Here is a 24,888-nt window from a genome sequence, read left to right on the forward strand (position 1 = left end):
TTGGCCTCCAGTAACACTGTGAGGAACCTTGGAGTCATTTTTGACCAGGATATGTCCTTCAACGCACATATTAAACAAATATGTAAGACTGCGTTCTTCCATTTGCGCAACATCTCTAAAATTAGAAATATCCTGTCTCAGAGTGATGCTGAAAAACTAGTTCATGCATTTATTACTTCCAGGCTAGACTACTGCAATTCATTATTATCAGGATGTCCAAAAAACTCACTGAAAAGCCTTCAGTTAATCCAAAATGCTGCAGCAAGAGTACTGACAGGGACTAGAAGGAGAGAGCATATTTCTCCTGTTTTGGCTTCCCTTCATTGGCTTCCTGTTAAATCCAGAATTGAATTCAAAATCCTGCTCCTCACATACAAGGTCTTAAATAATCAGGCCCCATCTTATCTTAATGACCTTGTAGTACCATATCACCCTATTAGAGCACTTCGCTCCCGCTCTGCAGGCCTACTTGTTGTTCCTAGAGTATTTAAAAGTAGAATGGGAGGGAGAGCCTTCAGTTTTCAGGCCCCTCTTCTGTGGAACCAGCTTCCAGTTTGGATTCAGGAGACAGACACTATCTCTACTTTTAAGATTAGGCTTAAAACCTTCCTTTTTGCTAAAGCATATAGTTAGGGCTGGACCAGGTGACCCTGAATCCTCCCTTAGTTATGCTGCAATAGATGTAGGCTGCCGGGGGATTCCCATGATGCATTGAGTTTTTCCTTTCCAGTCACCTTTCTCACTCACTATGTATTAACAGACCTCTCTGTATTGAATCGTATCTGTTATTAATCTCTGTCTCTCTTCCACAGCATGTCTTTATCCTGTCTTCCTTCTCTCACCCCAACCGGTCGCAGCAGATGGCCGCCCCTCCCTGAGCCTGGTTCTGCCGGAGGTTTCTTCCTGTTAAAAGGGAGTTTTTCCTTCCCACTGTCGCCAAAGTGCTTGCTCATAGGGGGTCATATGATTGTTGGGCTTTTCTCTGTATCTATGAAGCGCCTTGAGGCGACATTTGTTGTGATTTGGCGCTATATAAATAAAATTGAATTGAATTGAATTGAATTATATTTTGCTTGTTTTATGTTATTGTATTTTTGCACAACTCTGTTGCTTGTGAAGCTCGCACACAAGAATTTCACTCGCATGTACTGTACCACAATAAAAGTGATTTGATTTGATTTGATTTGAATGTAAAAACAAAGAATTACCAGATTTTTTTTTTTTTACCTAAATTTTGTTTCTAAGACAAATCAGAGCCACATATGAGGATATTCATTTAAAATTTCGATAGAACAGTAGCAGTATAATGCTATCCACCTCGTAAGTGGATATCAGGCCCTTGTAGAGCAAAATTTAGTATTTTGGTCTAATTAACCCAAAATGTGATGTCCACATATGTGGACGCCAGGTCCTAGGAGGTTAGAGCACTGACAATGAATAAAAACACGATCCATGTGTTGTGGAGAATTGAGTGTCACACCCTAATAGTCCATCTTGTAGTAATCCTAGAGCCTCTAGGATTAAGTAGATGTAGATGAGTGACAGTGAAGAATATGGCTATTTTAACACAGAATGTAAATGTCACCAGGCCTTGCCCTAATCTCTCAAACATTTGCTCTAATTAGATGCTAACTGCCCACATACATAGCAGTTTATATATAAACCTCTCACTCCTGTGAAACTGATTATCTGTTAGAGTGCTGTCGCTAGCTGCCTAATTAGCACCACAAAAAGAAGTTCGACTTGCTCATGAACACATCAAGCAAAGGTTTCCACTCATTTCTGTTAATATTAAGATATAATATGAAATATTGAGACTGTGATTGTTGCGTGGGCTGGTGGAACATTGCTCTTGATTGTGATGGCTGATATTGAATGCAGAGAAAAAACTAACAACATTAAACAACGTTATGCTTTAAATCACTTTATTCTGCTACAGTTTCACAGCAAAACAACAAATGTTTGTTCATTTCCATTTATGCGAATAAGTTCTGCCATCGCTGGATGTTTTACTCGGATTCTGCAGCCTGAGACAAGAAGAAAAGGAAATAAAATCAAATATATAAGTAAAAATATAAAATAATCCACTCTCATTATTCTTTTTTAATTTCCTGCTGCAGTCTCCGTAGCCACTGATGCCCATTCCCAGCGTTTCCATCCATGTTAGGCCACACATAGGCAACAAGTATGCTTTTTAACTGGTGGTTAAACACAGCTTGATAATGTAAATGTGAAGGACTGCAGGAGAAAACAAAATATTCAGGTTTCTAACTTTACCTTTCCAAACTCTCTGCTTTTAGCTCTCATCTTGTTAACCTGGGATTCAGCGATGTCTGCACGCTCCTGCGCCTCCTCCAGCTCATGTTGCACCTTCCTCAGCTTAGCAAGATGAACGTTGGCCTGCTCCTCCTGTAGGAAAAGTCTAAAATTTAGCTACCGAATAATAATGATGAGAATATCAAATTTCTCACTTCACGGGAAGGTCTTACCGCTTCTTCATTTTGTCGTTTGTAGGCCTTGACTTTGAGCTGCAACTTGCCTACGAGGTCCTGTAGTCTCAAAACAGTCTTCTTGTCCTCCTCAGTCTGGTAAGTGAGCTCCTTGACTCTCCTCTCGTATTTCCGGACTCCTTTTATGGCATCAGCGGCTCTTTTCTGTTCAAGTTCCACTTCCCCCTCCAGCTCACGCACCTAAAGGCAGCACTCAACAAATTTAGCATCAACTGTGGTCATCGTTCTAAGCGATGCTTCTCAGGTACTGTTTATGAAAGGCTGTGATACCCGTGCTTCCAGTTTCTGAAGCTGCTTCTTGCCCCCCTTCAGAGCCAGGTTCTCTGCTTCGTCCAGGCGGTGTTGCAGATCCTTCACAGATACCTCCAGGTTCTTCTTCATCCTCTCCAGGTGACTGCTTGTGTCCTGTTCTTTCTTCAGTTCCTCTGCCATCATTGCTGCCTATATTTGCACAGGAGGTTAGGTTGATGTTCAAAGTCTACTTTGTCATTGAAAAATGGAAAATGAACGATTGTTGAATAAAATTAAAAATAAAGACATTTACATCAGTGATGGCCTTTTTGGCTTTTTCCTCTGCATTACGAGCCTCTTGGATGGCATCCTCCACCTCCCCCTGCAGCTGGCTGACATCTGCATCCAGCTTTCTCTTAGAGTTGAGCAGACTGGTGTTCTGCAGCCAAATGACAACAAACCAGCTGTCAATAACAGCGAACTTGTGCTAACAATCCATGCGTGAACTCTCACAAGTCCAACAACATATTTAATTTTATATCAGCAGCCCCATTACCCACCTGCAGATATTTCACTATATTTCACAAGTTTTTTGTATTTTGGTATTACTGTGTCTGGGTCTCTGAGTCTGTGCGTATGTTTCACATTTTCTGTTTTACTTTGATAGACGTGTGCGCTTTGTTTGTTAGTTTGTCTAGTTTTCCCTCCCTTGTCTCGTCCTGCTTGATTTGTCCTTGCTGTGTTTTCCTCCTGTCTCCTGTTCCCTGATTACTCCACTGTGTATTTTAGTCCTTTGTCATTCACTCCTTGCTGTCGCGTCGCTAACGTACACACTCTCACCGTCTCATAGTCTCTAACCTCTTAGTTCTCTGTTTCCAGTTATGATGTTCGGTTCTCTGTACTTTAGCATCCGAGTTTCCCCGGCAATAAAAGCTGCGCTTTGTGTTTAACCATCTGTTTCTGAGTCCTGCGACTGGCTGCCACACAGCACACACCTCGACACCATTGTTCCCTCTAAGCTGCGCGCGTGCGCACTGCTGGCACGGTCTCTGCGCACAGAAAGTCTGCGTTGCGCACAAAAAAGAAACATCTAACCTGAATTGAAATTAAAATGAAAACTTAAACAATTCTGTTTTGCAGTGTTAGTCAGTGAGTGACGGCTGCTCCCGTATGGGATTAGAACGATGCCACCTTATCTCTTTTTTTTTTTCTTTCTTTTTTTTTTTTTTTTTTGCCTGTCCCGTTTGGCTCTTTTGCCATCAGAATTATTGTCTAAAGGCAAAGAAAGATGCCCAACGGATTTTCTTTACCAAATTGACCATCCCAGCTTTGCCGTAATGGTCCATTTGATTCACCTTTTATTCTTTATTTTATTTTCACTTGCTGAATACGGGACAGACTTGACTGGGGGAAAGAAAAGGGAGAAAGAAAGAGGGAAAGAAAAACAGTTGAGAAGAGGGACGGGGGAGAAGGGCAAAAAACAAAAACCAACAGAATAAGCAGAAAAAAAAAATACATATATCGATCACCTGGATCACCTGTTGAGAAAGAAAAAAGAAAACAAGCAGAAGAAAACGAGAGTAATAGAATAAACAACATCACAATGATATATGGGAATATGACAGTAAATACTAAATATTAAACATTATTGTGCAGCACGTAAGAGTTTGCAGAACCAGATTTTGCACTATTTACTCTACTCAGTATGCACTTATTAAAATCGTGGGTGTTGCTTAGTCTTTATTTTATATATACTCTGTATACTTTGCATACTTTATCATTTGCACAGGTACCCCAGTGTGTACCTGTGCATTACAGCTATATCCTTATGAGAACAAGGTGATAATTACTTGTTATTCTGCCATTTGGGCTTATTTTGACAGCATGTTCTCATATATAATATTTGCTTTTATTCATGGCATTTAACAATTACTGACACATTGTGAAAGGTTTTTTTTTTTTTTTACTGTGCTTTGAGGTAGGAGCCAAAAAGGGTGTAGTTTGTGTGTGTGATCACCCGTGTGTACACCTGTGAGCATGGACGCGCTTGTTTTTTTAAAAGGTTCCTTCATGTAATGATCTGCTAGAGGGTGGGGGGGGGGGGGGGGGGGGGGGGCACCGCCCCGTCCTCCAGGGCATGAAGCAGGTATGGAGGAGATCAAAACTCCAGACATCCAGAGGCCCCCAGAACACAAGAGACCAAGGAAGACCAACAGAGGGGCAGCCGTGCCACTGTCCCAGAAAGAGCTGAGGAGAGTCCCAGATGAGGGGTCACTCAGCAGCCACGGAGCAGAAGCCAGGGGGGGTTGCAGTGACGTGCCCGTGAGCTCCGCCGGCAGCCAGCTGTGCCTGAGTGACCGAGCCCCAGGCAGAGAGGCCGGGGGCACCCCACCTCCGAAGTGGCCCAAGCGAGCCCCAGGCTCCAGGAGTGAGCCGGTGTGTACCTGGACGCCCATCCCCGGACACAAAGAACCACCAACGCACCGATGTCTGAGGGAGTCCGCCCCCGGCAGGGGAAGTGGTGGGGGGAGATAGGCCTCCAAACCTTGGAGGGCCTGAGATGTCCTCAGAGAGGTTGCCACCTTATCTCATAGTCCAGCCAATAATGCGATTCACATTCATATATATGCAGCTATTTAACATCGATGACAGGCTATGACAGCGTCAGACACCAGTGTTTTAGCTAGCAAAGCGGCATGGCTGATGAGGAGTGAAGCCACGTTAATGACAACGTGTACGACCATTGGAGATGTGAGCAGGACAGACGGAACAATTGACGGAAAAAGTGTGGACTTTACACCAGTTTTTAAATTGTGTTGATCGGCCACGTAAAACCAGAGTTCTGATAAAAATATCTGCACTGTTTGGTTTTCTTCCTGAATACTGTCGTTGTTTATATTTTCTGCAGGAAGAAACGGTAAAAACTGTGTTTTATAAGGAAAACGCTCAAATGTGAGCAAAAACAAAACCACCCCTCCCCCCCTCCAGCCTTTCCTATTGGTGGAAAAATGTACCATGTCGACCAATCAAAAAATGATATGGCAACATGGCGTTTAGTTGTTTAGGAAGGGGGGAAGTTTTAGGAGTGACGGCAGCGTTATGAGATGTGAGAGATTTGCGACGTTTAGCGCAAATCTTGTGTAGTTAGTGTGTAGTGTAGTCAATAGTTTTGTTGTGTGTGTCAGAACAATGAGGCGACTGCTGAATGTTACAGGTGTTACAGCAGTGATACATCTGCTGCTGTCAGGCCTGCAGGTATCAGGCTGTTGTTCTCCTTTAACTCATGGTGGACAGAAATTATTTTTTGGAGTGGCACAAATAATTTGTGTGGCATCAGATTTGATGCAGAACAGCTGATTGTTCTGTAAATAGTTTGAAATGTTTATTTAAAAAAAACCTTGGCTGCATTTTTAGGTAAACAGCTGCAAAAAACTTTGTTTGCAAAACTCAGTAACTTTTTTTAAAGAAGTAACTATATAATTAATTGCCCAACATTGGTCATTATTTACTGTATTTTGCAGACAGAGAGTTACAGGACTCTCTCCCAGACCACAGACTCATAATACAAGTCAGAAAAAAAATAAAGTTGTGTTTTCAAAATTGGAGTTCAAGTTATTTTTTACTTCCAATAGTGTTAACTTAATACACAGCTCATGAACAAGATTTTTTTTAATTTTCATTGTAAGTGGGCTAAAGCAGTTAATTAAAAGTAGTCTAACATAAATGCTGTAATTTGATTACTTTAATAAACATGTAACTTGGATGGATTCGATGCTGGCGTGACCACAGTGCACACGTCTGCTGTTGCTCACAGTGGTCCAAGTGTCCGCTCAGAGAGTTTGTGTGTTCGCTCAGACACATGAAACATTAGAGGGAACATTGCTTGACACTATTATTTGCTGATATGGAGAAATATTCCTTATAACTTGGATATATACTGGATTTAAAGCTAAAAAAGAAATAGCTTTTTCAGTATTACGAGTTACCTGAGAGTGTAACAGCCCGACTCGCTCACAGGCATCAGCTACTTCCCCTTCAGCCAATTTCCGGCTTCTTTCTGACTGTTCCAGAGCAGCCTGCAGCTCCTCCACTTCTGCCTGTAGCAGGCTGCTCTTGCGCTCCACCATGGCCACCTGCTCCTTCAGGTCCTCCTGGGTCCGCAGAGCCTCATCCAGGTGAATGGTTTGTTCCTACAGAGAGAAAGACGATGTCTAATTTACCCATGATTCATGATTCATAACCGATGTACTTAAAGTGGCACTTCATATTCTACTTTGAGGTGGCTTTGTATGTTCCTCAGCTGCTTCTGGGCTTCAGCAGCCTGTCGATTGGCATGGCTAAGCTGTATCTCCATCTCATTGAGGTCAGTCTCCATCTTTTTCCTAATTCGAATGGTATCATTCTTGCTCCGCATCTCAGCATCTAGAGCTGACTGCATTGTCTCCAAAACACGCTGGTGGTTGCGTTTCATCTGCTCAATCTCCTCATCCTTCTCTGCCAGCCGGCGATCAATGTCCCCTTTGACCTGAGTGAGCTCCAACTGAATGCGCAAAATTCTGGATTCCTCATGCTCCAGAGAAGCCTAGAGTAAAAAGACTGAACGGTTACACAGAAGGGAAAAAATAATAATAAGGTTTGTGTGAATTATGTTTAAAAAAAATCAGATTAGGTAACCTCAGCTTCCTCCAAAGCAGTCTGAATCTCTGTCTTCTCAGTTTCATTTTGCCTCTTAGTCTTCTCCAGCTCATGAATGGCTTTGCCATTCTCTCCGAGCTGTTCAGTCAGATCAGAAATTTCTTCTATAAATGTAAAACAACATGTAACGCTTAGTTACTGATCACATGAAAAATAATCAGTTATTTTCTAAAAGTTCCACAGGGTTCAGTGCTAGGACCAATTCTGTTTACATTATACATGCTTCTCTTAGGCAGCATCATTAGAAGACATAGCATACATTTACACTGCTATGCAGATGACACCCAGCTCTATCTGTCCATGAAGCCAGATAACACACACCAATTAGTTAAACTGCAGGAATGTCTTAAAGACATAAAGGCTGGATGGCCGCTAACTTTCTGCTTCTTAATTCAGATAAAACTGAGGTTATTGTACTCGGCCCTGAAAATCTTAGAAATATGGTATCTAACCAGATTCTTACTCTGGATGGCATTACCTTGGCCTCCAGTAACACTGTGAGGAACCTTGGAGTCATTTTTGACCAGGATATGTCCTTCAATGCACATATTAAACAAATATGTAAGACTGCGTTCTTCCATTTGCGCAACATCTCTAAAATTAGAAATATCCTGTCTCAGAGTGACGCTGAAAAACTAGTTCATGCATTTATTACTTCCAGGCTGGATGACTGTAATTCATTATTATCAGGATGTCCGAAAAACTCCCTGAAAAGCCTTCAGTTAATCCAAAATGCTGCAGCAAGAGTCCTGACAGGGACTAGAAAGAGAGAGCATATTTCTCCTGTTTTGGCTTCCCTTCATTGGCTTCCTGTTAAATCCAGAATTGAATTCAAAATCCTGCTCCTCACATACAAGGTCTTAAATAATCAGGCCCCATCTTATCTTAATGACCTTGTAGTACCATATCACCCCATTAGAGCACTTCGCTCTCGCTCTGCAGGCCTACTTGTTGTTCCTAGAGTATTTAAAAGTAGAATGGGAGGCAGAGCCTTCAGTTTTCAGGCCCCTCTTCTGTGGAACCAGTTTCCAGTTTGGACAGACACTATCTGTACTTTTAAGATTAGGCTTAAAACTTTCCTTTTTGCTAAAGCATATAGTTAGGGCTGGACCAGGTGACCCTGAATCCTCCCTTAGTTATGCTGCAATAGATGTAGGCTGCCGGGGGATTCCCATGATGCATTGAGTTTTTCCTTTCCAGTCACCTTTCTCACTCACTATGTGTTAACAGACCTCTCTGCATTAAATCATATCTGTTATTAACCTCTGTTTCTCTTCCACAGCATGTCTTTATCCTGTCTTCCTTCTCTCACCCCAACCGGTCGCAGCAAATGGCCCCGCCCCTCCCTGAGCCTGGTTCTGCCGGAGGTTTCTTCCTGTTAAAAGGGAGTTTTTCCTTCCCACTGTCGCCAAAGTGCTTGCTCATAGGGGGTCATGTGATTGTTGGGTTTTTCTCTGTATCTATGAAGCGCCTTGAGGCGACTTTTGTTGTGATTTGGCGCTATATAAATAAAATTGAATTGAATTGAATTGAATTAAAAAGGGAGCTATCATGGTAAATCTACTATCTTCTGATTGGCTGCCTCTTGCAAACATGATGTTTAAACAGCAGGCGATCATCGATGGATGGTTGGATGGACAGATACACAGATAGATGCATGGAGGATTGCATGGGTAAATAAATGTGATGAACCATCTATAAGAAATCATCTACATACGTTGCAGGTTTTTGTTCTCTCGTTTGAGGACTTCGAGCTGCTCCAACGCTTCCTCATAAGAATTCTTTGTTTTGAAGAGTTCAGTGCTGAGGGAGCGAGACTCTTTCTGTACACCATCCAGTTCAGCCTGAGTTTCCTCATATTTCTGCTTCCACTCAGAAAGAATCTATAGAAAACAGAAGAAGTAGTTTGTCTAAGGCAGAATCTGTAAAGGCATTTATGAAATGCTTTGACTCTTAGCAGCAGTGGGCTACAAGATGCTTCAGTTACCTTATCAAAGCTCCTCTGCTTTTTATCCAGACCAGCTGCTTGAGCGTTTGCTCTTTCCACGTCAGCCATGAGGTCCTCCACTTCTCCCTGCAGCCTTTGCTTTGTCTTCTCCAAAGAGAAACACTTGGCATTAACAGCCTCGATTGCCTCCTCAGCATCCTGCAAACGCTGTGCAAGCTTTTTCCTGAGAAAGTTGGGAATCCATAAAAATAATTTTCTTACTCTATAAATTATTTTATTTAAATCTACATATTTTATGTGTTTGAGAAAAAGTCTCACTTTGCCTCTTCCAATTCATCATTGCGCTGGATGGCATCAGTCTCATACTTGGTTCTCCACTGAGCCACTTCACTGTTGGCCTTGGACATTGCTCTCTGGAGCTCAGCCTTGGCCTCTTGTTCCTCCTCATACTGCTCCCTCAGCAAATCACAGTCATGGCGGGCGGATTGAAGAGCATGGGACAGGGCATTCTTTGCCTGACATGGAGGCAGATTTGGATTGTTATTTACAAAACTACACATAAAGGGTCAAATAATCCTGTCACTGTAAACATTGGCAAGTTCAATGTTTTTTTTTAAATATAAAGTACATTTATTAGCATGTTAGTTGGGAACATATGTGCAACAAACTAAAGCTTTTAAAGTTAGTTTTATAACATAAGGACAAGAAGCCGAACGATAAAAACATCTGTACATCTTTTAAATAGCATTGTTCCTTGTCCTGTTTTTAGCTTTAGCCTAGTTACATTTAGCTTTTTAACTCTGGACACAGACAGACTGGTTTCTGGTCTTGTGCTAATTATCCACTAGTAAACAAACCTATTCTACAAAACGTCTGACTTTTCCTTTAAAACCAGTGTAGCAACCAGTTCTCCACAACTGTTAAAAAATCTAAATGAGTCAACTTAGGGGATCAAGATGATGAATGCACTTCTAACCTTCTGAATTAAGTTAAGTTAAGCTAATCTAAGCTATGCTAAGATATAGCATAGCTTAAGCTATGCTAAGATATAGCATAGCTTAAGCTATGCTAAGATATAGCATAGCTTAAGCTATGCTAAGATATAGCATAGCTTAGCGCTAGCTTAACAGGTACCGTTTGGCACGGTGGAAACAAACCTTTATTTCTTCCTCAGCCTGTCTCTTCAGTTCCTCGACTTGCTGGGTAAAGGCAAGCTTGGACCTCAACATCTGAGAGAGTATCGCTTCTTTCTCCTCAAGCAGACGAGAGAGCTCACCTGTTTGAGAGGGTTCAGAAAATAAGGCATAAAAAACAAGAGCACTTTCACTCCAAAAAACCTTTTAATCAGCTGCTTACCATTTTCATTCTGCAGTCTTGCCTTTTGAGCATTCACTTCAGTGATCAGATGTGTGTTCTCATCATGTTTTGTTTTGTATTCACTCAGTTGGTCTTCCAGAGAGTGGCACAGCTTTTCATAATTAATCTGATAATATGGATAACAGTTTTATTTGTATTTCTAACATACGGATTATATGCAAGACACAATCCACTAATTGCTGATTACATTATTTTACCCACTTTACTTTCAGAGGCCAAACTTTTTACCAAAGTTGGTATCTTTGTATATATAATAAAACGGCAAAACATGATATCAATTTGGGAACTCTAAACAGTGAGGGAACAGTTGATTAGCAGTCAAGATGTGGGCAAAAATGAGCAGAGGTAAAGAGCAATTAAATGTCAAATGATTGTTACGTCCAGATGATCAAGTCAGATTGTCTCTGTAGTGTAAGTGTAAAGGTCCTTCTAATTTGAATGCACACAACTCTGCCCTCTGAGGTCTAAGTTATGCACTAATTAGATGATAACCCTATCTCAGTTAGGGTTATGGCCACTTAGATCTCAGAAGGTTAAATGATCTGCTGAGACTAGTTGCAGAAAACACATGGAACCTGCATCATGTAGGTAATGGTGATGTTATATTATTATATGTATTCATCAGTATGAATGTCTTAACTTACCTTTGCTTTGACCATGATCTCCATGTTGCTAGACAGATCATCAGACTCCATCTTGTACTCACTCTTCTCCTTTTCTAGCTTCTGCTTGACTCTCTGCAGATTGTCAATCTGCTCTCCCAGCTCAGCCACACTGTCAGCGTGCTTCTTTCTTAAAGCTGCAGCGATGGCCTCATGGTGTAGGGTCGATTCTTCGAGGTCTCGTCTTAATTTCTGAAACTCAGCCTCTCGCTTCTTGTTCAGTTCTACTTGAGCGGCCGTGGCTCCTCCAGCCTCCTCCAGCCTCTCACTGATCTCCTCAAGCTCCCTGGAAAGATCAGACCTTTGCTTTTCCACCTTGGCCCTAGCAACACGCTCAACTTCAAGCTCTTCCACTAGCTCTTCATTGCATGCCTTGTTAAAGCAACAAAAACGCCCATTAACATTCACTGACTTCAAGATTTCAAGATATTTGAAAAAAGAAAAGAAAAAAATAATTCACTAGATTTCTGCTGTAGGTACCTGAAGCTCCTTGATCCTCTTCTGACATTGTACAGCTGCACTTTGCTCATCCTCAATTTTTGATACAAACTGGCTTAATTCGAAGTCTTTCCTGTTGCACAAAATCATATCTATTTATATAAGCAAACATTAGAAGCTTAAAATTATACCTAAACAAAGACGTGCCCATCCATACTTTTTGAGATGCTCCTTCAGCTGTTGATTGCCATTTTCCAAATCCATTATGGATTCCTGAGCCAGTTTCAGATCTCCTTCAAGCTTTCTTTTAGCTCTCTCCACATCCATTCGAACTTTCTTTTCTTGTTCCAAAGAGCCCTCAAGCTAATACATGGGGATATACACATTATACATGATGTGTGATTTGATTTTTAACAACTACTGGCTATATAGACTTACATCATCAACTTGTTGCTCCAGCTTGATCTTAGCTTTGGTTAGAGAGTTGACTTTGTCTTCTTCTGCTTGCAGATCATCTAGTGTCTGCTGGTGGACCTCTTGGAGGGCCAGCTTCTCCTTGGATAACTTAGCAATAGTGTCATCAAGACACGACATTTCTTCTGTCAGATTCTTCACCTGAATGTGTAAAACACGTATCGTAACCTTCTGAGGTCGAAGCTGTCATCAGTAATGACCCTAACCGTAACTGCAACTCTAATCAACCAGATTGCATAATATATATCTATATATTTTTTATTGTTCTTCTAATTGTGGCAATCGGAAAACAAACGAAACTGACAAACACATGATAAACTATTTATGTTTTTTCAAAATGAGTCAATTTTGCCTTCTTTTAGGGTTAGGTGACCACCAAAAACACACCTTGTTTTCAGTGGCATGCTTTTCTTTCTCCACTTTAGCCAAGGTGAGCTCCAAATCATCAATATCCTTCTTCAGCTCAGAGCATTCATCTTCTAGCTTCCTCTTCTTGGCAGTCAGTTCAGCGTTCAGCTCCTCCTCATCCTCTAGTCTCTCACTCAGTTCTTTGGTTTTAGCCTCGAGCATGATCTTGTTCTTTATCAGTCCCTCGCATCGCTCCTCGGCATCTGCCAAACTCTCACTTTCCTATTTAACAAAAATCACATTTAGCATTTATGCAGACTGCACTCGTGTATTGCAAAATTCATAGTTTCTCTCCTCACAGCTTGAATCTGCAGACACAAGTCGTTCTTTTCCTGAAGTAGAGAAACCATTTTGGCTTCCAGCTCCTTCTTCTTAGCCTCAGCTTTGGCTAAATCCTCCTTACACTTGGCAAATTCAACTTTCATCACGGCCATCTCCTTCTCAGTCTCAGCACTCCTCAAGAGTGGCTTGATCTTAAAGTAGAGCTTCATCCACGGCCAGTGTTTCACATTCATGAAGGAGCGAATATTGTACTGAACGATATAAATAGACTCTCTGGAAAGAGGTGGAACAAAACGTTCTACTGTATTTAGTGTGCTGAACATTGACCTTGAGTTTACTCTGGCCTAATTTTAATTACCTTCTCTCCATCATTTTCTGAAACTCCTTCCTTCTGAGAAAGCCACGGCACAAAGCCTGAGTAATTGTGATAAGAGAGGCAAGTTTTTCATCCCTCATCTCTTCCAGCAGACCCAAAAGTCCTGCTTTGAAGAACACCTACAGAAGAAAAGAAACATTTATCTGTATGTCTCTTAAAAACTACAACACTATGTTCAGACCCATTGTTCTCAATAATACTAAAGATTCTTGGTTACAACAAACAACATAACAGTTCTTCACTAGTACTTGGATTACTGTTACTGACTACAGTTGAAGACGATGATGTTGGAGTTTGTTTGATTGTGGGGAAAAAGTTTGGTACTATCAAAACAATGATCTGCTTAGTGGTATACGAACATGAGATGGGAGAAGCTGGGCTAGCTAGGTAGCAACAATTGAACTAAGTGGACAGTCCCCTACTCTTACGTTCAGTGTGGGATAAATACTGTCCGCCTTCCAACAGAAAGTTTCAGTTTCACCGTATGTTAGGTGACCAAACGTCCTCTTTTCCCCGGACAGGTCCACTTTTCACGTTCTGTCCGGGGGGATTTTCGAGATTGATGAAAATGTCCGGGTTTTTCTATGGGCCCACAGAGGACCCATATGTGTGACGTCATCCCCGAGCTGCTGCTTTGTGCATAGCTGTTCTGCCTTACAGACGGGACACAGCATGCCTGATGATGTTTAAAAGATGCCAAAGCACAAGTGCAGCTTTTCAGACGAACTGCAAAAGAAATTTTCCTCGCACCGTCCCGTAATTTTTCTTATACAGATGAGGCCTTATTTCTGCACCATTATTTAATTAATAAGTAATTTTTTGCACTTGTTGACTTGTAAAAGCCTATATGACATTTTTTATTTCATCATTTATTAACTGCACAGAGAAGGCATCGTTTAAATATGTTAAAATGTTCTTGAAGCAAACAGTATTATTAAAGTTCTTCATGACTGGGCCAAGTGTCCTCGTTTTTGGAAATCAAAATATGGTAACCCTACCACATGTCATTTCAAATATGGCGAAGCCTTCACTTACACTCAAAATGAATTACCTTGGTATATCCAAACTTATACTGTGTGTGATCTACATCGATAGAGCCCAAGAGCTTCTCGGAAGCTTTCTTGTTGTCAATGAATTGTCCTTCAGGAATCACACTGGCATTCAGTACTTTGTACCTAAACAAAGAAATCTCTTATTACACACAATTTTTAAAGTATTCTCAGAAAAACAGACTTTTGTTGATTACCTTTGCTTGAAATCCCCATACAGGATCCGACTGGGAAAGCCCTTCCTGCAGATCCTGATTCCTTCTAACACACCATTACATCTCAGCTGATGGATGACCAGATGGTGTTCCATGATCCCTACAAGTCAGGTAGAGCCACACTGTCTTTAGGCTGTATTCAGGCTGCCATACATACAGTAAAATAGTCTGAAATGTCACGAGGAATACCTGGAGTTTTAGTTTCATTTGGGATCAGGCACCTAACAAAGTGAGGATGGGTACTCCTCAGGTTTGTCATTAGCTTTCCCAGATTCTCCTGTTAGAAATGATCAGTGATGATTTATTTTTTCAATCAGAATATTTTTTCAGACTATTGTTGATCAGATTTTTAGAAAGTTACCCTAAAGAGGGCTGACACAGTCTGGAACGATGCGCCCTTCTTCTTTGCTGCTTTCTTAACACCACCACTTCCACCTGTGTTTTCTTTAAAATAATCATTGTTTTTATTTATTTAGAATATTAATAACAGGCCATTTTAATAGAGAATAAAATATTTGGTATTTCATACTCCTACCCTCAGAAGAAGCATAGTTAGAATAGAGGAAAGCCAGTAGTTTCAGGCTGGCTTTCTGGTAGAGTTGGACGACGGTCTCATTCAGCGGGTCCTTGTTTTTGTCTAACCAGCCTGTGATGCTGTAATCCACGGTCCCGGCATAGTGCACCAACGAGAAATGAGCTTCAGCCTTGCCTTTGACAGACTTGGGCTTCTGAAAGTTGCTCGATTTTCCTAGATGTTGGTCATACAACTTGTTTTTAAAGGTCGTGTCTGAAGCCTTAGGGAACATACACTCCTCTTCAAGGATGGAAAAGATGCCCATTGGCTGTTGAAGATAGTGAGTCAGAAAATCCTGTTGGGATCACAGGGATTTCTTTGCAAGGGTCATATTGCATCTGAATAAACAAACCTTCTCAATGAGCTCGATACAGGCAGCCAGGTCCATCCCAAAGTCAATGAACTCCCACTCGATGCCTTCCTTTTTATACTCCTCTTGCTCCAGCACAAACATGTGATGGTTGAAAAACTGTTGCAGTTTCTCGTTGGTGAAATTGATGCACAACTGTTCCAGACTGTTATACTGCAAAACATGGAATTTACTGTAGAGCTTATTTATTTTTCTACAAATAATCAGGTGGACCGTAGAAAGAAAACTTACATCAAAGATTTCAAATCCAGCAATGTCCAGGACTCCAATAAAGAACTGCCGAGGTTGCTTCGTGTCAAGCATCTGATTAATGCGGAGGACCATCCAGAGAAACATCTTCTCATAGACTGATTTGGCCAAAGCGCCAATAGAATTGTAGACCTGTGCATAATGACATTTTGTAGATTTCAACAGCAACTTTAATATCATCATGTTGTAAGGTTGTTGTGTGCAACACTTCAAGACAATATCTATACACAGAGCAAGATTACTGTTAATTTGATAAAGCCATAGGACTCTATATTTGCTAGATGTTTAACTTATTTCACATGCCATTTTTAGTGCCTGCCGTCCTCTTTGATTAACACAAACTCCAACCCTGAGCTCTACAAATACATACAGTTGTCATTTCAGAATGATCTACCAGGTCATAACAATCAGGGAACCAGAAAAAAGTAACTCTAGCACACAACGAAAACAATTAACCCACATTTTTCCAAGATGTTATTTTTTTCCCCAAAGTACAGGATTAGATGTCAGAGTTCTAGAGTTTCTTGCTATATTCTTTTTTTTGGCCTTTTTTCAGCTTTATTTGATAGACACAGTGAAGAAACAAAAGGAGAGGGAATGAGAAAGACATGTGGCTAAGGGCCAAGGGGTGAACTCAAACCCGGGCCGGTCACTCTCAGTCATATGGCATGTGGTTGCCCACTCAATGCACTGAGATAAGCTATATTCTAGCATCAACACAACTGATGGATTCAAAGACATTAAGCGTTTGATAAGGCTTTCCTGTCATTGAACAATAAAAATGATCAATGCACAATATGAACCTCACAAAGCTGATTAAGTTAGTGCCAATAGTTTTGCAAACACCTGTACCAAGGCAAACACTGAAGATAAAGCAGATAAGAGGATGAGACTGAACATCTAACACCTGTTCTTAAACAGCTCCATTAGCTTCAAGTTCACCTCCGTGTCAATTTCAAGATCCTGCTTCTTAACGTCAAACCGCTTCATAACCACGCTTAGAAAAAAAGTCTTTGGCTATTGGAGGAGGCGGACGCACTTTTTCTCCTCTCCCTTATCTTCCCTGCTTATGTCCTTGTCTACTCTTGTGGGTTTTTTCTGTATTTTCCCTGGAACACTCTCTCACAGTCTGTTCTCTAAAACCTAAAAGAGGAATTATGGATTGGATCAACTGGTCCCTAAATGCAATTGACACCCCTTTCTCAACGAGAAGTTTGGGCTTGGGTGAGCCTGAGTGCTGAAGATATCTACCTATTCGGAACCATGGTAACAGGGTTCTGGCGGATTGGAGCTGGCTTGGCCCTGACTTATCGAAGAATTAAGAAAGCGGAACCAGCTGTTCAAACCCCCACAAGGCTGCCCGCTGGGATTGGAACGATGGGAGAGGCGTGAGTTTCTCAAAATGGGCTCATTGAGTCAGCACGGATAAGATCTTGGAGAGGCTACGGCTGCTGTGAATACTCAGAATAAGATCTCTGACTGCAGACTGGATACATCTCGGAAGGGCTAGCCCGGAATAACATCTCTGGGCGCAAAATTGGATGACATCTCGGGGAGGCACACTGCCGTGAGTTCTCAGAAATCGGCTCCTTGAGCACAAGAAATGACAACATCACAGAACGCAAGTATGGCAAAGCTCGCGGCTCTCCAACGGGAGATTGAGAGACCAGTGTTGGACTGTAGAACTGCTTTGAAATTCATATGAGGTGTTCGCACTAAAGTAAAAAAATAACATCACTTCATGCGGATACCCTCTCGGCGCCAGCTACAAGGCCGGAGCTGAACAAAACACCCTGATAACGACTGTGTTTAGTCTGTTCCTTCCCATTCCATGCAAGGCCACCTGGGTTGGCTGGAAGACTGTTTACTTAGCCTAGCAGGGCGAAGGACACTGTCTCAGCTGAACTATGGACACGCACACACATACATATACTGATACTGATAAGCACTCACCGACGCATCACCCTCCCTACCCCGGATCCAACGCCACCTCCAACGCTTACCTCCCCTCTGATGTGGACATCGGGTCAGCTGGAGGCGCAGTCGAAAGATTGCAGCGGTCCCAGATCAGATGTACACACTGGAACTCTTTCCCATGTTGCTTGTCTGTGTTTATTGTGCTATGGTGTGTTGATATCTGTGCATTCCTGTATTATCCTTTTGTGTTACACATTTCGATGTTTTTTCCTCGCTACCTAGCCTGACCTGTCTCCCCAATGTGATGTTTGTGTATTGTATGTATGGTCAGCAAGGTCTGTCATCTCGGTTGTGGGCAAAAGACCTGCAACTGACAAATAAAGGCTATCTCTCATCATCATCCCCCATATTTATTTGATCTTCTCCATATGCTCTCAGTCCCTCGTACACTCCGCTCTTCTTCTGCTTCCCTTTTGTTTGTTCCACCTGCTCGACTGACTTCCATATGACTCAGAGCCTTTAGCTGTTCTGCCACCAGATCTCCGGACTACAAACTCTCTCTCCACTTTTATAATTGCACCTTAAAACCCTTCTATTCACAATTGCACACCCTTCATCATGATTCCGTCTTAGTCTATTTTTACCTTGTTGAGTTTTTATACTTTCATACTTGTTTTTTATTTTTTATTTTTTTATACTAATGTAAGGTGACCTTGAAGGTCTTTAAAGGTGCCTATAAATAAAATGTATTATTATTATTATTATTATTATTATTATTATTATTATTATAGGATGAATTTCCACCTGTGCACCTGATATGAACTTTTCTATGTGTCCGTTAACACTTGTGAGGAATAACCTAAAATTTGCCAGTTACCTGCTGAACAGTCTGCCCTTTGGTCACATACTCATTGCCAACCTTTACTCTTGGATAACACAAAGCTTTCAGCAGGTCTGCAGAGTTCAGACCCATCAGGTAAGCTGCTTTGTCAGCCACTTGTCAAAGAAAAAGAGAATAAAAAATAAAGGCAGAGTGTGATAAAAGAGGCTGAGATTCTAAGGCTTGAAAAGATTAAAATCTATATTTGCATATAGCAAAAACAAACGATAATGAGCACACGAGATATATATTTATATCAAGATAAATAAAATCATAAAGGTGGAACATTATGAATAACAATTACCCTCTGTGCCGTCTGGCTCTGCCTGCTCCTCTCTCTGCTTCTGCTTGAACTTCATATTCCCATAATGCATCACGGCACCTATCAGCTTATAGATGCCAATCTTCTCCTCTCCAGTGAAGCCCAGGATGTCGATAGCACTCTGAATGCACATGAAAGTACAGCTGATCTAAGAGCAAAGTTAGCAGTGATGGAAAAGCAGGAAATGTTCATCTGACTTACATCAGTGGCCATCAATTCTTCACTGTCATCAATACTCGCCACGCTGATCTCCCCCTGGCTGACAAATGGGTAGTCATAGGGGTTGGTGGTAATGAGGAGGGTTTCTGGAAAGAAAATAACAAGCCCTCAATTTGGTGCCTTGCACCATACACACATTGTGTATATGACTTTGTTGCAATGCTGTCGTTTCTTGTGTCACCTATGAGCTCAGGCCTCTTGTTGGACATTATCTGGTAGAAAATATGGTAACTCCTCTCTGCGGCCAGTTGAAACGTTACTCTGGATTTTTCCAGCAAATCTACCAAAAACACACAAAATTGGCTTAAATAAAGAATACAACAAATTCTGACAAGATTGTATTATTAATACCCACAAGTCTCAATGTCAGCAGAAGCCAGCTTTCCTGTGGTTCCAAAGTGGATCCTGATGAATTTGCCCTGAAAAAAGAAAGAAACGTTATCTATGGAGAGCAAAAGAAGACTTGGAATTAAAATAAATAAAAAAGTCTTCACTTACAAAGCGTGAAGAGTTATCATTTCTGACAGTCTTGGCATTTCCAAAGGCTTCCAACAAAGGGTTAGCAGAGATGATTTGATCCTCCAGGTTCCCCTTAAGTAAGACAATGAACAATGTAAAATATTAAAAATACAGACAAGGCAGCTGATGATCCATATATATTTAAATATTACCTGTAATTTTCCAGTGGCAGCAGCATCTTTTTTCCTGTCCCCGGAGCCTGCGATTGTCGCAAAGTACTGGATGACACGCTTGGTGTTGACAGTCTTTCCTGCACCGGATTCTCCACTACAGTACATAAAGTACAATCAGAAATCTTTAATCAACAAAGACAGGCTGTTGTACAATCTTTTAAATGCAGCTTACGTGATGAGGATGGACTGGTTTTCTCTATCTAAAAAAAACAACAACAAAAAAAGCAAACAGTCATGTTAGAGAGGTGCACTGGATTACATAATATATATATATAATATAACTTTTAAGCTTACCAGTAAGCATCGACTGATATGCATTGTCAGAAATGGAGAAGATGTGCGGTGGAGCCTCCTGGCGCTTTTTACCCCTGTAGGCCACCACCACTTCCTGGTTGTAGACTGGGAGCCACTTGTAAGGGTTCACAGTGACACAGAACAACCCAGAGTAGGTCTACAACCAAAAGCAACATCTGTGGTCAATTAAGCTTATTAGCTTTATCTGACATAATAACTATTGTTTTTTAATTAGTCAGCCTGGTGAAATTAGTCTCAAAGGTCACCATATATTTGTGTTGTTGACCAGGCAGCTTAGGACAGCGGTCCCCAACCCCCGGGCCTCGGACCGGTACCGGTCCATGAGTCGTTTGGTACCGGGCCACGAGAGTTGGGGCTCAGGTGTGAAATGTATAGTTTTCAGGGTTTTTATCGGTTTTCAGCGTTATTTTGTTATCGTTTTTATCGTTAACTTGGTTTTCCTGGGTCTTTTCACGTGTGTTATGAATAAATTTTCTTTTTTTCTGTACCGGTACTAGTTTTATTTTGTTGTATTTATCCGCGACACCTTAAAGGCCGGTCCATGAAAATATTGTCGGGCATAAACCAGTTCGTGGCACAAAAAAGGTTGGAGACCGCTGTCTTAGGACACAGGTGACACTGATTCTCACAACAGATGTGATGGATTATAAGGAAGTCTTATATGAAGTCTTAATTCCAAAGTCAGAAGCAGTATATATACAACATTTTAATTTAATTGGATTTTCTCGTCTTATGTTGTTCTGTTTATGGTTCAAATGTTTTCTTTTTTCTGGTAAATAACACTGGATAGTGATTCGATTGGCCTGGGTTTTAGAATATGAGATGCTTTAATTCACACAGTGATCTGTCATCATTCATTAGATGACTTAAGTAATGTAATTTTTATATTTAAACATATATTTTACCTGGATTTTGGACTGGCTGCCATTTTGTAAAATTTCATCACTTAAAACTGAGTATTGGACAAAATTAGGCCAAAACTGGGCCATATTATTTAAACGCTGAGACTAACTATATTTATATAGGTGTTTTCACCTGTATTTTTGTCATGATCCTGGGCCTAACTTTGTGTTTTTGAGCTTTTTGAAGTTCATTTCTTTGTTTGCTAGGTGTTCATAGTTTTGTTTACTGTTCTTTATTTATTCTTGAGCATTCGGGGAACTTGTAGTTCTTGTTATATGTTACTCTTAATTTAGAGTTTAATTTGTTCCCTCATTGTTTATTGCTGTTGTGAAGATCAGGGAAATATTTTACTGCTACTATTCATAACCATCATCATTACCATTACATTAATTATCATTTCAGTAAAGCATTTATTCAATAGATTACACATGTTCTTAGTTATGATTATTACACCTATCACAGAGAGCTTCTGTCTGGTAAAAGGTTAGAAGCATCAACGGGCGGGGTGAGGCTGAGTGCGTTGGAGGTCGAGACACACACACACAAACAGTAGTTAGACTCATATTTAGGTAAGAGTTCAAATAATAGTTTGCAAAAGCTTGTGACTGCAAAATTGTGTCTGCCTAAGGGACAGTTTGTTCCAGGAGATAAGCGAGAGTTAGAAGATTAGTAGGAAGCACCTGGCCTCGAGACGGAGACGATGTCCTTTTAAATGTGTCAAAAGTCGTCAACAGAACATTTGTTGTTTTTGAAACTTATGCATGAATTGTATCTGTTTGACACATGAGGGGGCGTCATAAACCAAACCCTGATGGTATAAAACAACCGTTTGTGTATCATTGGGCGGGGATCGATGCTGTCGGTGGGCAGTGTTCATCTCCCCACGCGTTGTTTGACCGAAGCTCTTCTGGACCGTTATTGTTTTTGTGCTTACTCTCAATATCTGAACTGTAACACTGTTGTCCTGTTGTGTGTTCCTGCATGGTGCAATTCTGGACTCTGAGATCAGCCCGAATGAAGTTTGCTTTTTGCTTTAGTCTGTCTGCCAGTGAACTTGCATTTGGCCTGCAAATCGTGAATATTTCAGTGAATTTATAAGACTTTGTTATTAGTTTGAAGAACATTTTAACATTAATTTATGTTTAGTTTAATTTATAACACTTCCTGAAAAAGAGAATAGGCTCACTTGTCCAGGAAGATGCTCAAGGATCGATTTGGATATACACTTCTCTAGACTTTTTCTATAACCTCAAAGCATTAAAAAAAGACAAAAAGAAAAGAAAAAGTAGCTACTGTCAGACCAAATAAACCCTCAGCTGACTGCACCTCTGCTGTTGGTCTGCATGCTTCAGTTGAGCAGCGGCTTGTCAGGCATTGTCTGGTGCAGTACTCACATAGATCATCCAAGCTGCGTAACGCTCTTTGAGGTTAAACAGCACAGCCGCCTCATTAAGGTGTGTCATCATGGCCATGTCCTCAATCTTATCAAACTTGGGTGGGTTCATAGGGAAGATTTCATCTTCCTTCACTGTTACAACCTGTGATGGTAAGAAAGACACCTTCATTAAGAAATATATGAAGATAGAGCCTGCTCTCTATATTGCTTCTGCAATGTAAAGTACATTAAAAAGCTCATCAGTGGACAATCTGAATAAAATGTGCCAACGAGGCCTATCAATCTCCAGATGTACCTGTCCTGACTGAGTTTTAACAGTCGCTTTGCCGCCCTCTTTGCTTTGCAATGTGCCTTTAACAAAGAGCTCCTTTGGGTTCACCACAAACACGGCAGTTTTGGCATCAAAGGGCCTGTTCTGAGCTTCGATCCTCTCTCGTTCGGGTCTCCTCAGATATGGAGCGGCCTCCCCAAAAACAGCCATGTCAGCGTCTGAACTCATCTCTGCAGTGTACACCCCAGGGGACTAAAAGATCCAGGGTTAATGTTAGAATTCATCTATCAATGAATTTGATCATCATCCTGATCAAATCTTACCCCAGAAAATCAGCGTATGGCTCCTTCTAGAGACACCTGAATCAGAGCTCCCGCTGGTTAGGTCAGTAGCCGTCACAGCCAGAAGACAAAGAAGCAGAAAAAAGTACGAAGAGTTGGTGCTTACTGCTTTTATAAGATGCATTAGCATAGACAGCAAACAACTATATTTAGGTCAAATCCCCCATCGAACGTGGGTGGAGAAAAGTGATTAGCTTGGCATGTGATGTCATGCAGATGGTGCTGAGCTTTTGTTATAAATCCGCACCGTGGAGCAACTGCAGCTCAAGAAAAGAATGAATGCCAAAGGAGGGTGACCTCTGCCAGAGATACGGCTCACACAGATGATAAACTTTCCAAGTGTTTGTTATCTTGGGCACTGATCTCCAAGATTATAACTGGATTTGACATTAAGGATGCGTCTAGACTTAAAAGCAGCTATTGAACAATTTAAGCTCAAAGAATGCATTTGTAAGCCAGTAATAGTTGGTGGTACACAAAGTTATTAAACGCAAAGCAGTCGCTGCTCAAGTCTAATCTCATTACTGAAAATTATGTGAATTTTGATTTTATTTTACAACTGGAATGTGTATATGCAATACACTACGATAATACAAAGAAACCCCAACAATCATATGACTCCCTATGAGCAAGCACTTGGTGACAGCAGGGAAGAAAACCTCCAGCAGAACCAGGCTCAAGCCGCAATCTGCAAGTATAAGCATCGCCTGCTACTTACTACTACTCTTAATTCTTCTTCATATGGAAGCAGTGAGGGTTACTTTTTTTTTAATTAAATAAATAATGAGATGGTGTAAAATGTTTTGCTAATCTGAGGTTGTATTTATCTAATATTAAGACGTGATGAGGACCAAATGATTTTATTATGTCCTTATGAGTAAAAAAAAGATGGTGTCGTTTTTTTTTTGTTTTTTTGTTTTGTATCCAATTCAAGACATTAAGAGTAAAATACTGTAAGCTAACTTTTTACTTATGTGAAATTTTTTGAAATGATTTGGCACTGCTCATTAGAACACATAGCTGACTGAAAGATCTGTCATTTTCTACGGTTTCTATTGTGTGTGTGTGTTTGTGTGTGTATTCATTTTCCAGTTTCAGATGAACATGAGTGTGGTATCACAAGTTTTCTCACAAATAAAGTCATAAAACAATTACATAAAAAATGTGAAACTTCACTTATACCACCTACTAACCACATCAAGGATGCTTGGGTTGAGGACTTGGAAGTAGACATATCGGATGCTTTGTGGGCCAATGGGTTGAAGAAGATTAAAGTACGCTCTGTTATTGCCAGACTACAACTTATACAGTTCAAGGTCCTTCATCGTTTGCATTTTTCTAAAACAAGGCTATGCAGCATTTTTCCGTCTATTTCGTCTTTGTGTGACAGATGCAAAGCGATGGATGGAACCCTTGGTCACCTTCTCTGGTCTTGCCCCACACTCAGGAGTTTCTGGGCAGAGATATTCAATATGTATAACCGGATTTATGACTTAAAATTAGAGCCGGATGGTGTACTTGCAGTGCTAGGCTGCTCCCTGACCTCATTGGCACTCAGACGTCCTCTTCAGAAAGCCTTAATGTTTGGCATGATTGTAGCTAAAAGACTTATTCTTAGAGCCTGGAAATCACCATCTCCTCCATTGTTCAGGGTTTGGCTGCGTGAGATGATTGCTTGTTTGTATATTGAAGAGGTCCATTATCTTTGGCTGACACCCATTTTAAGTTTGTCGGAATCTGGGGCCCTTTTCTCAATCATATTAATGGGAATTCA

The 24,888-nt window shown here is 41.0% G+C and overlaps 1 protein-coding gene across 1 annotated transcript; it reads right to left on the reverse strand.

Annotated features, from left to right (window-relative positions):
* Positions 1-1,908: 1,908 nt before the first annotated feature.
* Positions 1,909-23,843, reverse strand: LOC146513214 (myosin-1B-like). Its single transcript, XM_085169323.1, has 39 exons — positions 23,097-23,843; positions 22,798-23,025; positions 22,501-22,644; positions 20,183-20,339; positions 20,061-20,088; positions 19,868-19,982; positions 19,695-19,787; positions 19,552-19,615; positions 19,378-19,476; positions 19,179-19,282; positions 18,960-19,098; positions 18,653-18,771; positions 15,841-15,990; positions 15,592-15,762; positions 15,201-15,507; positions 15,027-15,109; positions 14,855-14,942; positions 14,648-14,765; positions 14,453-14,576; positions 13,384-13,520; positions 13,043-13,298; positions 12,723-12,965; positions 12,300-12,476; positions 12,079-12,224; positions 11,904-11,994; positions 11,406-11,795; positions 10,741-10,867; positions 10,542-10,660; positions 9,703-9,899; positions 9,424-9,607; positions 9,154-9,319; positions 7,416-7,540; positions 7,015-7,323; positions 6,728-6,931; positions 3,055-3,180; positions 2,781-2,951; positions 2,490-2,690; positions 2,278-2,409; positions 1,909-2,027 (listed from the first exon to the last, which is right to left on the reverse strand). The coding sequence occupies exons 2-39, from the start codon at positions 22,999-23,001 to the stop codon at positions 2,010-2,012; spliced, it is 5,826 nt and encodes a 1,941-aa protein (XP_085025449.1). The 5' UTR covers positions 23,002-23,025; positions 23,097-23,843; the 3' UTR covers positions 1,909-2,009.
* Positions 23,844-24,888: the final 1,045 nt, after the last annotated feature.

This window comes from Neolamprologus multifasciatus, chromosome 8 (assembly GCF_963576455.1).
Source record: "Neolamprologus multifasciatus chromosome 8, fNeoMul1.2, whole genome shotgun sequence".
Classification (NCBI taxonomy): Eukaryota; Metazoa; Chordata; class Actinopteri; order Cichliformes; family Cichlidae; genus Neolamprologus; species Neolamprologus multifasciatus.